Here is a 16,926-nt window from a genome sequence, read left to right as displayed (position 1 = left end):
GTGTGTTGCCAGCTCTGCTGCCTCTCTTCTGGCTTGGGCTTTTTCTCTGTACTTGCGATGATGACAGCAGATCTATGGCCATTGTTGTATTGGGACCAAATCTAGACAGCAGGGGAGGGTGGGGGAGCAAAATGAAAGATGGAAACAAAGAATTGCTTGCTTCAGAACACTTCATCCTCTAATATGTATCTTTCTTCATGTGAATGGATAAAGCAGGACAGTGCTGCTCTGGGGGCGTAATGAGATCTTTAATTCATGTGTTAGTAGTGCTTAGATTTGTTTCAGGGCCCCTAAATACGTTGAGTGTCCTTCAGTGGGTATTATATACAAGGCAGTAGTTAATATGGAGTTTTGGTAGAACATACTTTTTTACTCAATCTTCTTCTGCAAGTTGAGTTTTTCACTTATTTAAGCAAACTAAAAAAATTGTAATAGTGCAACCTCTAACATATAATAAGCATTCAACACATTGAGTTTTATTTTTTTTTATATTTAATAATTTACCAGTTCATCTTGATTATGTTGACTTGACTCTTTTTTCGCCTCTTAGGCTCCTTTATAATCCTAAAGAGTTATAATAGAACAAGCCAAATTAGAGGAAAAACTCCATTACTGTGGAATTGTTGAATCAACCCTCATTTTTTTGTCCTTAATCTTCCAGTGTGGTTATATTCAATAATGATACCTAAATAACAAAAAAATGAACAGTATTACTCACCAAGAGTAGGACCTGTATTAGGAACTTAGCACTAAAGGGTTTTCTCATTTGATCCTCTAAGCATCTGTTAGGTAAAAATTGTAGTGACTGTTTTAGACATGAGGCCTCAAGGTGCTAAATAACTCACCCAAGGTTACCAACTAACATGAAGTGGTGCCAAGACTGAAACCTGGGTGTGTGTCTGAAACCAAAACTCAGGCTTTTTACCCATTTCTCCACTATTCTAAAAGATTCCTTTGTAAAGTTCTCAATATCCCTTTTATAACAAACATATTATTTTAACTACTAGAATATAAGATGTGAGTACCACCAAATGATAATTTTAGGATATTAATGCTAAAACTTAACACATTGGACATATATCCATCTAATTCAAGCCATAAAATTAATGTCTTTTATTCATAATCTGAAAAAAATGTATTAAATTTTTATGTATTCTCCCCAAGAATGTAGTTTATTTCAAATAGCTACATTCTTAACATTGTTAATCAACTATACATCAGTATAAATAAATAGCCACATTCTTTATTCCTAAAATTCATATTTGGTTGGCATGTAGAAATTTTAAACTTTGTAAAGAAAAAGAGACATAACATGCATGGTGTCTACAAGAGTGAGAAACAGAAAGACCAGGATTCATATGTGTAGCTCTCAGCACAGTGCCTGCTTCACAGTCTGGCACTCAGTAATGGTGCAAGCGTATTTTATCTTCACGAATAGGATAAAGTACCCACAAAGGCTAAAGAATTATCAGTGATTCAAGATGGCATCCCAAGTCTCCTTTGAAGGCCAGGCTGTCGTGCCTCTTTAAGAGCCTGCTAATAAAAAAACATTTCCACTGTTGCCCAGATTCTTTCCATTTCTTTATGTACTCTCACAGTTGCATTTTTAGACCTTGGTTTGACACTATTTTATTCACTATTTGAATTGGTACCTTAAAAGGACAGATGAAATAGAGGAACTTAAATGTGATAAATGTGATTTTTCAGCCATACCTTACTATTTCCACCATTTCAAGGGGTCTGGACGTTAAGGAGGCACTTTTAACCCAAGAAGGGACTTTGAGACTTGCAAAACGCGCAGGGCTAGAAAGACTGCAGGGAAGTGTCCCTGCTGAAAATGGCCGACAAATAATCCTTTCTGATACCGTTGTTATTTAATCTTTCTTTTCTCAGTTTTGTTCTTTCTGACTCCCATTAATCAGCTGTATTAATTTCATTATAGAAAAAATACCAACAACAAATAAAGGAGAAAATATATGAAAGTAAATGATATAACCATAGATTTTGTATATAAGTAGTATTTAGCTGGGTAGTTTATATAAATACAAAGTAAATTGTACTTCAAGGCAGCATTTCTTTATTCCAGGCTGCTTATTTCCAATGTTACATTTGCAAGGTAAAGTGCAACAATATGGATACTGTTTCCTGCAGCCCTACTCCTTTCCACTCTTCATTAATTGGTATCTGCTGGAGCCATAAAGCCAGATTAGCATATAAAAGAATAAAAATGAATTAAAAATGGAAGAAAATTAGTTACAAATACTTACCTAAAGACTTGTCTTTTTCAGGAACATATAAAACACATGCTGAATATGTTAATCCCGTGATTTGATGCCGTGCCAAATTCTTGTATGTAAAAATAGTTAACTTAAGGATGTACCTACTTAAGGCATTTTAGAGATGCTGCTCGTCAGTTCCCTGTCCTTCCCACACAAGTCATTTCTCATATGGTGCTGTCTAGCACTGGATATTGGCATATTCCTGGTCCCTTTCTTTCTTTGATAGAGTTTAAGGTTACTCAACCCATCAGAAAGCATTTCTGTATCCTCAAGAGGGCGGCATTTGGCCATAGGCATAGACAATCATTTTAGCAAGAGACACAAGAATGTCATTTTAATTTTTTTTTAAGGAATATTACTGCTTATGGAAAAGAATTTGAAAAAAATATACGTATATGTGTGTGTATGTATTTATATGTATCACTGACTCGCTTTGCTGTATACCTGAAACTAACATTGTAAATTAACTACACTATTAGATTTATAGACTTGTACTAGTACAGTGTAAAAATTAAAAAAGGCATTGCCACTAAACATAATTTTTTTATACATTTCAATGTTTTCTTACAAAACAGGCTTGGTATGTATTGATTATCTGAATTTATACTTAATGAAAGGAAAACACTTGATAGTTTGAGAAAATGAGGGAGTATTAGAGCAGAAAGAGTTTTAGATATTATCTTGTCCAAAACCCTCATTTTTAAGAGTTGAAGTAATCTTCCCACACACAGAAAGATCTCATTTCTGATGATTTCTATTATTGTATTAATTCTGTTCTCTAAAGATCTATACTATATCTAGACTGAGTTAGTCTCTTTTACATCATTTAGAGTAAATCTAATTCTTGTTCCTATAAGCACTTAAAAGTGTCTTTCCTTCCTCTCTCCTTACTTATCTCTTCTTTAGAGTATATTTTCTTAATTCTTTCAGTTAGACCTTAGGTGTCATATTGTCTGGTCTGTTCATCATTCTGTTTGTCTCAACCAATTCCATTTACTAAGTAGCTTTCAAAATGTGTAGCTAGATTTGAACACAGTATTTCATTACTAAGTAAGGAATTTATTTTGAGAAGAATAAATTATGACTGTAGTTTTTCTAACACAAATTGAATGCTAAAATTTTAGTCTCATTCTAAGGCTTTTAAAGCTTAATATTAATAAGAAAGTAAGCATTAAAGAACTTAAGATATTGAGTTCTAGATCAGAAAATGTTATCCATATAATTAGAATTTTTAGCTGTAATTTACTCTTAAAAAAATAATAAAGGAAGGCAAGATTATAACTTCTTAATTTTAACAAAAAATATCTTTGCCAAAAACAAAACTGCTACATTAACATTTTTAGATAATTTTACATTACAAAAGGAATCACATTCATTCTTTGGGTAATTTTACCTTTTTGGTCACACAGTACTGGAGATGTCCTATAAAATGAAAAATTAGTTCTTTCTCAATAGAGTAAGGAATATACCTCAAAAGTGATCATTCCAAAAAAAACATGACTTTGAGACCTACTTTTACATTGATATTTGAGTTAGAGTTATGGCTAATGATGGGGCAGTTCACAGTACACAATAATGTTAAGAAAAAGTAAAATTTTATATCCTTAAAGAAATATATTTTGCATCTCATGTAGAAAACCTAGTTCTTAAAACATAATTTATGTGGTACTTGGAAAAACATGCAATACAATACAAGCAACCTATTTAAAAAGTAGCTTTGTTGAAAGAAATGTGTATCTTTTTAATATAGGAGGAAACCTAAAAATATTAACTCCTATGATCAAAGAAAATATGTCTTGGAATTTCTCACTTGATACATTCTATAAGTACTTTAATTCTTTTTGTTTCATTGATATATTTAGCTCTATTTAATTTTTTTGTTGTCATTTGTTTACTTTTTACTGTGAAAAATTTTAAATATACACAAAGGTAGAGCCAGTAAGCCTCCGTGTCTCCAAGACCTAGCTTTAAATATCACCATTTTGCCTTTTTAGTTTCATCTATTCTCCATCATTATTTTTTCCTGAAGTACTGAAGTAAATCCCAAATATTACTTTGTTTCACCAGTGAATACCTTAGTGTATATTTATATATGTAAATATATATATATATCCATAATATCAAGTCACACCTGACAAAAGTAGTAGTTTCTTAATATTATCTGACACCCAGTTCATGCTCAGTGTTCCCTAATTTTCTTTAAAAATGTGGTTTTTAAACAGTTTGTTCGAATTAGGATCCACAAGTTTTCTACACATTGCATTTGGTTAATATATCTTTTATTCACTTTTAATTTAACAGCTTGGATTAACTTCAGTCATCCTTGCCACATCCCTCATTAATCATTAACAATTGGGGTTAAAATACCCTATGATTCCTTGTTACTAAATTTTCTGTGTGACACAACTAAGAGTTTCACGATGAAGGAAAAAATAGGATAGAACTTTGTACTTATACAGAAATAAGCTTAATTTACAAATATGTGACAAGATAGTCAATAAAATACTTCAAGTAAATGGTACTGGTGTAGGGAACCAGAAAGTTCATTCTGAGGGAATTCGATAGCTCTGACAAATTTACCCATTAATTAAAATTCTAGGATTGTATTTATAACTGTCACTTTTCAATATTTGTATTTGGCTCAAACTGATCCTCTTGGTTACTCCTACTTACTAGAATTTCCTGGATTTTTAGTGCAATATTTTCATTTCAAGGAAACGATTTGACTAATTTTTTGGTAAATAGATTGGTTCTAATGTTATCTTCCCTTCCTTTCTCTCTGACCCTCTTTTTTCCCCACCCCACAGCCCCACTTCTGCTTTCTCACTGTTAGTCTTCATGGCTTTGAGAATTCGCAGGTGAATGATTGTCAGATCCATGTTTCCAGCTTTAATTTTTATTGAGGATAATTGTGCTTATTGATCTGTCACTGTTCCCAAAGTGAACTCATCATCTTTCCTCCAAAAATATGGTTTCCCTCTAGACTTCTCTGTTAGCATAAGTAATAGTAGTAACAGTTACCACTTAGCGAGAATCTTGAGCTAGGCTCTTCATGTATAGGTTCTCTAGTCTTCTCACCGTCCCAGAGGTTAGATTTTATTACTTAACATCTTACAGATGAGGGAGTTGAGGATCAGAGAGGTTAAGTAGGTTGCCCAGGGTCACATAGCTAGTTAAAAGGCAGATTGAAATTTTAAGTAAGTCCATATCCCATCCATGATGCCTGTACTGCCCTAAAATGCATGTTTTTCATGCATGGATGTGTTTTCTTACAAATATTATAAAATCATAGGACTGGGACCCTGTTATAGAAACAACTTCAGTCACATTCCAAAGTAGATTTTTTTTCTTGGAGCTTAGAACTCAAAGTTCTTATGAGTTCACATTTCTGAAAACTTTTTCTTTTAGCATTTTATTTTCTTTCTTTTTTCATTTTTATGCTATTGCCTTACATTTTTGTGTTATGGCTTTCAATAATATATTTTCAGCAATTTTTAACTTAGTTTTGCTCCACTATTTCCAGTAATACCTTATAAATAAATATATTTAATATTTTCCCAAAGTTTAAGTGTATTGCCTAATGCTTTGAAAATGGTGTGGTACCATTTTTGTGAGAAATTTAATATTGTTTTTCTTTGTGGTATATATGTTATGAATGAAATCTGAGTTAATGCTTCAAAGGAAATGTGTTGCCTCAAATTATTTTAAGCTACATTATAATTATTATATGTTTTTCAGAGAGGTGGATGGGATTTAGAGGAGAAAAAAATGGAGCTTATGTTTTAAAGGCTTATGCCTGCAGTTAGAATCCTTTTACTTGTAAGAGTAACTTTAAAGACTAAAGTTGTTAGTTAAAATAGCATTTACTGTAACATAATTTTTACAACATTCTACTTATATGGTTATATCATTTCTAATGTATGAAATCTTCTTTGCTTTTTACTATGTATTGTTTTATGTTATTCATTCAAATCTAAAAGGAAATATTATAAAAGAAATAATTTGCAGTTGGTTTTTTTTTTTCTTGTGAAGAATATATGTAAATAAATCAAAAGGGTGCATTTGTAATATATTTTTTCTTGTTTTAATCTAAATTGTGTTTGTACCCAATTTTGTTAATATAAAAAACCTTAATTCTAAATAATATATATTCATGGCAATAATAACAATATGATTTTGCCTCTGTGATTCATATGAAATGAATTTGACTTCTTAAATATATTTGTAAAATTTGTTATCTTTTTAAGGAGTTTCTGAAAAATAAATCATTAAAACTACAAATGTGAATTTTATAGTTGGAAGTGCTTAACTATCAATGTAATCAAGTTTATAAGCCTATACTGTAAGATAAGAACATTTTTCAGTGTCATTTCACAAACTGTGTGGTTGTGCTTTTTCACAGAACACTCCTGTGACACCTTCACCAGCTGCACAAGTGCAGAGCCAGCCCAGCGGTTCTCAGCCTTCTCCCTTCAGTGCATCTAGTCAACACGGAGAACCAGTGAGAAAACCTGGTCACAACTTCATGTGTCTGTGGCAGTCTTGTAAAAAGTAAATGGCAACTTTATTTGATACACAAATGTTCTTTATTCTGGAATGCTTTTGTATTTAGATTTCTGTCATCTGTAGTTTCATGAAAATTTTCTTTGGAAACCACTAACTTCTAGCAAAAATATTTTATGTTAAAAGTGATATTTATGTAGATCCCATGGTACCTAAGCTAAGAAATGTATGTAAGTGGTGGAAAGAGCTTCACTGCCTAATGGTAATTATTAAAGAATGTTTCACTGTTAGTTTTTAACGAAAGAAAATCAGTCAAGGATTTGATTATATCTGGCTATGAAAAGAGATAGGTTTTTAGAGGTGATTTGAAGTTAGTGGCAGCTGTAGAATTTCTATACAACAGAAACTTAAAGGTAATAATCTGTTAGGAACAATGATTTGTCTTAAATAACTGAGATGAGCAGTGACTGGACTTGAACTTACTGAACAGGGCTTTCTTAAACTTGAAGGAAAACTTGAGAATAAAATTGTTTAAGCTAAAATCTCAGTTCCTTTAACAGTACTCAGCTAAGAAGCTTTGCCCTGTCACTTTTTAGAGCTCTAGGACTAAAACACTTGCCTTCATAGACAATAATATCCTTCATTTCATAGATCTCACCGATTACCTTTCACTTTTCCTAAGTAACTACAGTAATTACCATATCCTTTTAAAGTTATATTTACTATTAATAAATTTTTGTGATATAGATACTATATTTCACTGTAAACTTTATATACAGATTTGTAGTAAGATTGTGGCTATCAGTGTAGCCTGGGGATTATTGATAGTACGCAAAGTATCTTTGGACAGTACGTATCAATCTCAACCCAGTAGTGAGGTCATGAAATCATTTTGGCAGGTCTACGAGGAAGGTTTTGCTTGTTTTTCTTTTCAGTGAAAAAAGTGAATAAAATATATCAGATTCCATTATGTTGGTAAGGGTAAGTATTGTTTCCAGTTATGTATGCATATAATATGTATGTGTGTATGTAGGTCATAATGTAAAATCTGCCAGAAAGTTTGTTTAAAATGCTTTAGGTTGTCTCAGATTATTTCCTTCATTTATTTAATTCAACCATCTTTTTTGTTTTTGTTTAAACGTTGTTAAGTTAATTTAAAACTTTTTTCACTGATGTCAAATTTTGTTCTTTCCCCTATTTTTGAGATTCTGTTTTTATTTTTCCATAGCAAATAGTAGCCAATGGAGTAGGTAGTCAGTTAATGCTGTTTGTTGACTAAACAGTTTGAGAATAGCTGCTTTAGATGAAGGGTTTAGAGTATTTCAAGAAGAAAAAAAAATTGCTGGAAGAATTAGTGAACCCAAGTGTGCAGCAGTTTCCCATCTTGCTAGTAGAATAAGTGTTACAGAATTTGATGACACCTCTTCTTTTCTGGAAGGGATAGACTCAACAAGACTTCTTAGACCCTATCAATTTTCAAAGCCATTTTTAGATACTGAATTGGTAATGTGTTCAGTTTGATTCTAGGAAGTAGAAACACGAAGCTTAGAAACACTAAGCTTTCAGGGAAGCAGATCCAAAAAACAAGTAAATTCCAGTTTAAATTACTGTAAAGAGATAGTTTTATAGCATTATTGGCAGCATAATGGACAGTTAATGTAATGCTGGGATGGTTAGAAAAGTTTCACTATAGACATTGCTTTTGAGTTGGGTATTAAAGAGTGAATAGGAGTTTGTCATGCATAATAGTCCCAGTTAGAATAGCAAGTGCAGGGAATTAAGGAAGGAGCTAGTTATGACCATCCTAGGATATTAAGAGCATAAGGACATGAAGAGAGTAAAGAATTTTATTATAGTGGTCCCTTCATATCTGCATCTAAGGATCCCACCAACCATGAATCAGAAATATTCCCCCAAATGGAAAGTTCCAAAAAGCAGAACTGGAATTTGCAGTACACTGGCAACTATTTCTGTAGCATTTACATTGTATTAGGTATTATAAGTAATCTAGAGATGATTTGAAGTATACAGGAGGATATGCTTAGGCTATATGCAAATATTTCACCATTTTATACAAAGGACTTGAGCATCTGCAGATTTTGGTATGCAAGGGGGACCCGGAACCAGTCTGCAGTGGATACCAAGGATGACTGTATACATTTTCAGTTTCAATTTCGGGAGGAAAAATACATGTCATAGCTTTTGTCCCTAAATGGCTATGCTTTAATTTCTTTCATATAAGATTAAGAATATTAAGAATCTTTCTTTTTCTATCAGATTTAGAACTGAAATTATTTCCTTCACTGATGTATTATTGTCAAATGCAAAGTTGGAATTATTGAATACTTTTTTCTTTGCATGGAATTTAAAGAGACTTTGGGTATACATTTAACTTGGTTATAGTTCTGTGGTAGAACCATACTTTACATGGTCTTTTTGTAGTTGTAATTCTTCTTTTTTATGTATAATATGGATTCTTTTCTTTATTTATTAAATTTTTAGTAATTTTATTATTTTTTAACATTTACTGAGCCTTGCTCGATTTTATATTTTTCAAATTTTTTTGGAGAGGGAAGTAATTAGGTTTGTTTAATTATTTTTTTCATACTTCACTTTATACATGAAACTAAATTACAGTTGGATCAAAAAGTTAAAATATTAAAGTAGCAGAAGGCAACAAAGTACTATGAGTACTATTTATACATTATTATTAACTGAAGTCCATAGTTTCCATTAGGATTCACTCTGTGTGTTACATAGTTCTGTAGATTTTGACCATGCATAATGTCATGTATCCACCATTATAGTATCATACAGAATTCTGTTACCACCCTGAAAATCTCCTGTGTTTCACCTATTTGTCTCATTACTGCCACCCCTTCTAACTCCTGCCAACTACTGATTTTTTTTTTTAATATCTCTGTATAGTTTTGGCTTTTCCAGAATGTCATATAGTTGAAAGCTATGCAGTATGTAGCCTTTTCAGACTGGCTTCTTTCACTTTATTTAAGGTCCTCCATGTCTTTTGTGGCTTGATAGCTAATTTTTATTGCTGAATAATATTCCATTGTATGGATGCACCAGTTTGCTTATCCATTCAACTGTAGAAGGACATTTTGGTTACTTTCGGTTTTGGACGATTATAAATAAGGCTGCTATAAACATTTGTATGCAGGGTTTTTGTGCACATAATTTTTCAACTAATTTGGGCAAATATTTAGGATGACAATTGCTTGATCATAGGTAAGACTAACTTTAGCTCAAGATTGAAAAAAACTGTCAAACTATTTTCCAAAGTGGCTACACCATTTTGCATTCCCACCAACAATGAGGGCTCTTGTTGTTCCATATTCTCAGCCAGCAATTGATACTGTCAGTTTTTTAGATTTTAGCCATTCTAGTAGATGTGCCATCTATATCTCTGTTATTTTAATTTGTGTTTCCTTAATGACAGAAGATGATGAGCATCTTTCCATATGCTTATTTACCATCTGTATATCATCTTTGGTGGGGTGCCTGTTTGGATTTAGCTTTTAATTGGGCTGTCTGCCGAGTTTTTAGTAATCCGTGGGTGTTAGATTTTGTCAGATGCTTTTCCTACATCTACTGTTACGATTATGATTTTTTTCTTCTTTTAGGCTATTGATATGATGGGTTATATCAATTAATTTTTGAATGTTGAAGCAGCCTTCCATACCTACAATAAATAAATAAAATAAATAATTTTTTTTTCCAGTTTAGCTCAAGATATTGTTATTCAGTGCTCTCACAGTTGGCCTCAGTGGCCTCAAGGTACGGGGCCAACAGTGACAAAGTGCGTCATTCATTTTTCATTAGTACACAGATCTTTTTATACATTGTTTGCTGATGTTTTTCTTGGTGATTTTTACATCTGTGTTTATGACAGATACTAGTCTGTATTCTTCTGTCTTAGTGGGGTTTAGTCCTAGGGTAATGCTGGCCTCAGAGAATGAATTAGGAAGCATTCACTCTGCTTCCATTTTTTTGTAGGGTTTATAGAGAACTTGTATCATTTCTACCTTAAATGCTTGGTAGAATTTCCCAGTGAAACTATCTTGGCCTAATACTTTTTTTGGAAGGTTATTAATTTATTGATTCACTTTCTTTAATAATTAGAGGCTTACTCAGATTACCTTTGTGTGAGTTTTGGCAGATTGTATATTTTAGAGAATTGGTCCACTTCATCTAAGTTACCAAATTTGTGGCATAACGTTACTTATAATATTCCTTTATTAGCCTTTTAATATCTGTGGGCTTAGTAGCAATAGCACTCCTTTCATTTCTGATATTAGTGATTTGTGTTTTTTTCTTTTTTTCTTGGTTAAACTGGCTAAAGGTTTATCTCTTTTATTGATCTTTTCAAGGAACCGACTTTTGGTTATGTTGATTTTCTCTATTGATTCCCTGTTTTCATTTAATTGATTTCTGCTCTGATTTTCATTCTTTCTTTTCCTTTGCTTGCTTTGAGTTTATATTGCTCTGTCTTTCTCTAGTTCCCAAAGTGGAAGCTTAGATTATTGATTTTAGGTCTTCTTCTCTAATGCAAACATTTAATGCTATAACTTTTCCTCTGTATACTAAGTTAGCTATATCCCACAAATTTTGATGTTATATTCATTTTCATTTAGTGATATCTAGTTTAATTTCATTGTGATCTGAAAGCATACTTTATATGATTTCTGTCTTTTAATTTGTTAAGGTGTGTTTTATATCCCAGAATGTGGTTGGTCTTGGTGAATGTCCACATGAACAAGAGAAAAATGTGTCTTCTGCTATTGTTGGATGAACTATTACATAAATGTCAATTAGATCCAATTGATTAATGGTGCTGGTTGGGCGAACTGCATCCTTGCTGAGTTCTGCCTGCTGGATCTGTTGGTTACTGATAGGGGTGTGCTGACCTCTCCAAGTGTAATGGTGGGTTTGTCTATTTCTCCTTGCAGTTCTGTCAGATTTTGCCTCATGTTTTGATGCCTTGTGTTAGGATCATATACGTTAAGAATTGTATGTCTTTGAGAAGAACTGACCTCCTTATCATTAGGTAATGTCCCTCATAATATCCTTGTTCTTGTCTATTTTTTCCTGAAATTAATGTAATTAATCCAGCTTTCTTTTTTTTTTTTATTAGTGTTACCATGGTATATCTTTTTCCTTCCCTTTACTTTTAACGTATGTCTTTATATTTAACTACACATTTTTTTATTTATTCTGCCAATCTCTTTGTCTTTCAGTTGTATTTAGACCATTCACATTAAACTGACTATTAATAGAGTTATGTTAATATCTATCACATTTGTAAATATTTTCTGTTTATTTCACTTGTTTTTGTTTCTTTCGTCTTCCCATGTTATTCTGTTTTTTTTAGTTTTGAGTACTTTACATGGTTCCATTTTCTCCTCTCTTAGCATATCAGTTATACTTCTTGGAAAATTTTTATGGTTGTCCTAGAGTTTGAGGTATATATTTACAACTACTCTAAGTGCACTTTCAAACAACAGTATACTACTTCATGGATGTTTTGCGTACCGTAGAGTATTCTTCTTTCCTGGTGTCCTGTATGCCATTGATGTCATTCATTTCACTTATCCAAAAGCTATAGTCACTAAATACATTGTTGCTGTCATTTTAAACAACCGTTCATATATTAGATCAGTTAAGAGTCAGAAAAATAAAATATTTTATTTTATCTCCACTTGTTCCTTCTCTAACACCCTCTTTTCTTTATATAGATCTGAATTTCTGATCTTTCTTTCAAGAACTTCATTTAACACTTCTTGTAGGCAGGTCTGCTGTGCAAATGCACTCAGGTTTTGTCTGTGAGAAAGTATTTCTCCTTCACTTTTGAAAGATAATTTTGTGGACATAAAATTTTAAGTTGGTGAATCTTTTTCTTTCAGCACTTTAAATATTTCACTCTACTCTTTTTCCGTGCAGGGTTTCTCAAGAGACATCCAGTATAATCTTACCTTTGCTCTTCTCTCAGTAAGGTGTTTTTTCCTCTGGCTTCTCTCAAGACTTTTATCCTTCATTTTTAGCAGTTTGAATATGATATGCATAAGTGTAGGGGGTTTTTTATTGTTGTTGTTGTTTCTAACATTTATCCTACTTGGTGTTCTCTGAGTTTCCTAGATCTGTGGTTTAGTGTGTCATCAATTTTGGAAACTTTTCAACCACTCTTACTTCAAATATTTCTTCTCTTTTTTCTCTTTCCTCTCTTTCTGCTATTCCCAGTACACATGTTACACCTTTTGTAATTGTCTCACAGTTTCTGGATAGTCTGTTTCCATTTTTTTTTTTCATTGCTTTTCCTCTTTATTCTTCAGTTTGGGAAGTTTCTATTGACATATCTTCAAGCTCACCAATTCTTTCTTCTGCCATGTCCAGTCTACTGATGATTACATCAAAGGCATTCTTTATGTTACAGTATTTTCTATTTCTAGCATTGTTTCTTACCATTTTCATTTCTCCGCTTATGTTACCCATCTCTTCTAATATGCTGTCAATTTTTCATTAGAGCCTTAGCATATTAATTATAATTATTTTAAATTCGCAGGCTGATAAGTCCAGAATCTCTGCCGTGTCTGAATCCGGTTCTGATGCGTTGTGTCTTCAATCTGTGGTTTTTGTTTTGTTTTCTTTTAACATTTAGCACGCTTTGCAAGTTTTGTTAAAAGCCGAACATGTTTTATCAGTTAATAGGACTGAAGTAAATAGACCTTTAGTGTGAGTTTTATGTTTATCTGGCAAGGAGTTATGCTTTGTTTAACGTTTGCTATTGTATTTGGGTTTCCTTAGAAACCCCTTTAAAAATAGAGTCTGTATCTTACAACTCTCTCAGTTGTAATCCACAGTTATCATTACTGAAGCTGTTGATGTGCTGGTACGGTGTTGCAGAGGGGAAGCATTCTATAACCTCATGATTTAAATCTCACTTTTTAAAATTTTCAAGTCTAGAGGCTATGACTGAAGAGAGTTTTTTAGCCTTTATTTTTCTCCCCTTTTGCGAGACAGGGAGTCTGAAGGGTCTCAAGTTATCTGATTACTCTTCCCTTATGTCAGATAAGGCTCTGGTAAAGTAATTTTTCTTGAGGGCATGCCTTCATTAAGGAGAAAAGAACACTCTGGGCATATTTAAAAATGATTACTTTCTTCCTCTCCCTGCTGGAAGTGCTAGGGATTTTTTTGCCTCCATTCTTCACCATGAGAACCTGCGTTCCTGGAAGCAGAACTCAAAAAACTGTGGGCTTCCCCACAGACTGGCCTGTCAGGAGTTTTTGCCTTTTGGGATAGTCCCTACCAGGCCTCCATCAGCTCATCAGTTACTGCTCAGTATTCCTACCACTTACTGACCAGCAATTATTTGGGATTCTTTGTATTCAACTCTTGGTCTAGTTTTCAGGGAAACAGTTTGCCTTGTGACCTCAGTTCTCTGATGATTTTAAGAAGAGTTGTTAATATTCATTTTGATTAGCTTTTTTTTTGTTCTACGGATGGGGGTGATAACTTCCAAGCTCTTTATTTGAGCAAAGACTAGAGGTCCTTATTCTTACTTACTTACTTACTTATTTATTTGGAAGGGTGGGTAATTAGATTCATTTATTTATTTAAGTAATGGAGGGACTGGGGACTGAACCCAGGACGTTGTGTGTGCTAAGCACACTCTACCACTGAGCTATACCCTCCCCCCTAATTCTTTATTCTTATTTATATATTGTCAGCATAATGTTAACTGTTAGTTCATAATTGAAATATAAAATGTGTGATTACATTTTGTCTTTTTTTTTTTTTTAAAGAAAAGTTACCCCCCAAATTCCCTGTAATAAAAAATTCCCATGAACTGCTTTTTAAATTGTGAGTATTTGGAGAATAGCACTCAGTGCCTCTGGGTAGCAGGAACTCACATTCATTGTTTTTACTACTGTGCTTCTTGGCCACGGGGTTCTTTGAATGGGCAGTGTCAGGATTAATGAGAAGTTGGAGCGAGCCCCTCTAGCTCACTTTAACTGTAGGATTTGTGCTTACTGCTTTCTGTATAAGGGTTTTAGGTCATATTTTGTTTGCAAAAATGGTTCTACTGCTATAAAGACATTTGAAAGCCATGTTTTCAGTGTGTTTCTCCTCATAGAGGCCTCGTTTGTAGCCACTACCGAAATGATGGAAATTTCCCTCCCTTTGGGAGAGATGGAGTCTCTGTTGTATTTGTATTTAGAATTGTGTCACTAAAGGTCAGACCAGAAATTTAGAAGATCTCAAATTTATTCCAAACACTCATTTCCAGTGGAAGCTGTTCTGCATAGGAACCAGGGACGTTTATTTGTCCTAATAAACCTGATATTCTCTAACCACCCTGGGATCTCCTCAGGTGATGTTGAGGTTCAAACCTCTGAGTTCCTGCTGAGCCTTATACCCTTGTAGTTCCTCCTAAAGATTCTAGCATAGGTTTTACTACTCCTACTATACAAACCTGAATAATACTTTTGTATCAGGATGAAGTTTAAATAACAGTTGGTCTCATGGGAAATTACAAAATAACAACAACCATCAACCTCACTGTATGTCACAAGTGAGTAAAAATTTAAAGCTACTAGAATATGTATTCTTGATAAAGGTGCTTCTACTTCATCTTGAAATATCATCCAAAATTCATGGTAAATTTTTAATTTTTTCTAGTAACTAGTTTCAGAAATATTTTAGTCATCTTAAATAGTAAAATGAAAAAAAATGAAATATTTAACAAGAACTGATGGACGTTTTATACATTTTATTTAATGTAAAGGAGCGTCTGAAGACCAACTGAGTGTAATACATAAAACGACCATCTTGGTTATGTAACAGTGTTTGATAAGTAAGATATTAAGAGTATAAATTTGTAGATAACTGTGCCTTCATCAGTAACTGCTTACTTCTAGTTAAGGTACAGTTTAAGTTGAAATTAATAAGATTGATCAACAGCTTGGGTTACATGGAGTAGGGGAATGAAATTCATTTTACAGCATCTTTTGTCTAAATTTCGTGGTCATAAAACTAGAAGATATCTTCAGAGGGTTGATACTTTGACCTCTGAAAGTTTTTTTGTATTTGCACAATGTCTGGCACATAAAAGACTTTTAATTAATATTTGTTGAGTACGTTAAATAATGAAGATTAACTAGCTTGATTCTCTAGTCAGCAGTTCTTTGCTGACCTAGCCTATTGGCATCATGCCTTTTCAGTCGTTAAGAAGGTAACAGTTCATCATCTTGCTATTTTTACCTTTATGAAAGATTTTATTTAAAAGCTCTAGAATCCCAGAATATTTTACTAAAATACCTAATAAGCCCTTATAAATGTGAGGTTAATTTCATATAATAGTATTTTTTATAACATTTTGAGGAGTATGTGTTCCTTGGGTCTTGACTATTGATCTGCCATAAATAAAAAGTATTTTTAGGAAAAGTTTTAATTTCCTCCACAGTTTATGACAGAGGTTTTTTTGTTTGTTTGTTTTGACTTTTGTCTTTTTTAAAACCTTAGTTACTTCATTCTCCCAAACACTGACTACCAAAGACTATAAAGATGATGCCTGAAACCAAAAAGTTACATACCATGAAACAAATTTGCCAAATTCTATTGAAGTCCTTTTCAGTGTTTAGTTAGAATATTTAGGAAAAGAATTTCCTAGGGTGAGAATCTAGCCTGTAGTTTATTAATAACCCTTATTTCTTCTTTAGAAACTGTGTACAAAATAAAGAGAATTAAGTACCAATGCTAATCTCAAACCTAGACTTCTTTGAGAATTTGCTGGCATTTAAAAAAAATTTATAGCTACATAGATACTGTGTATAAAAGTGTAGTGCCTCAATTTTTACCTAGTAGGAAATTTATACACACATTATCCAAGTAAACAATCCTATATCCTAGTATAGTAGGGAAAAATCAGGCCTTTAGTGTTAGACATTTAACGTGCGTCTAACCCCATGTTCCGTGGCTCTTGAAAGTTATAAAAACCTTGAACGCTTATTCCCTCAGCAGTAAATTGGGGATAGTTTTGCCTTCTTCAGAGAGCCATCATAGAAATCAGATAGGATGATGTTTGTGAGTATACCAGATACAGAGTAAGTCCTGAACAAACAGAAGGTCGGGT

The 16,926-nt window shown here is 32.9% G+C and overlaps 1 protein-coding gene across 1 annotated transcript in view; it reads left to right on the top strand.

The window, feature by feature from the left end:
- Positions 1-16,926, top strand: part of ARID2 (AT-rich interaction domain 2) — a 137,020-nt gene that overhangs the window by 100,385 nt on the left and 19,709 nt on the right. Inside the window, exon 16 of the mRNA XM_074374992.1 lies at positions 6,682-6,830. Coding sequence (XP_074231093.1) covers positions 6,682-6,830 — 149 coding nt within the window. The remainder of the gene's footprint in view (positions 1-6,681; positions 6,831-16,926) is intronic.

Source organism: Camelus bactrianus, chromosome 12 (genome assembly GCF_048773025.1).
Source record: "Camelus bactrianus isolate YW-2024 breed Bactrian camel chromosome 12, ASM4877302v1, whole genome shotgun sequence".
NCBI classification, from domain to species: domain Eukaryota; kingdom Metazoa; phylum Chordata; class Mammalia; order Artiodactyla; family Camelidae; genus Camelus; species Camelus bactrianus.
The sequence above is the reverse complement of the archived record's forward strand: the minus strand, read 5'-3'. Positions and strand labels throughout refer to the sequence as shown.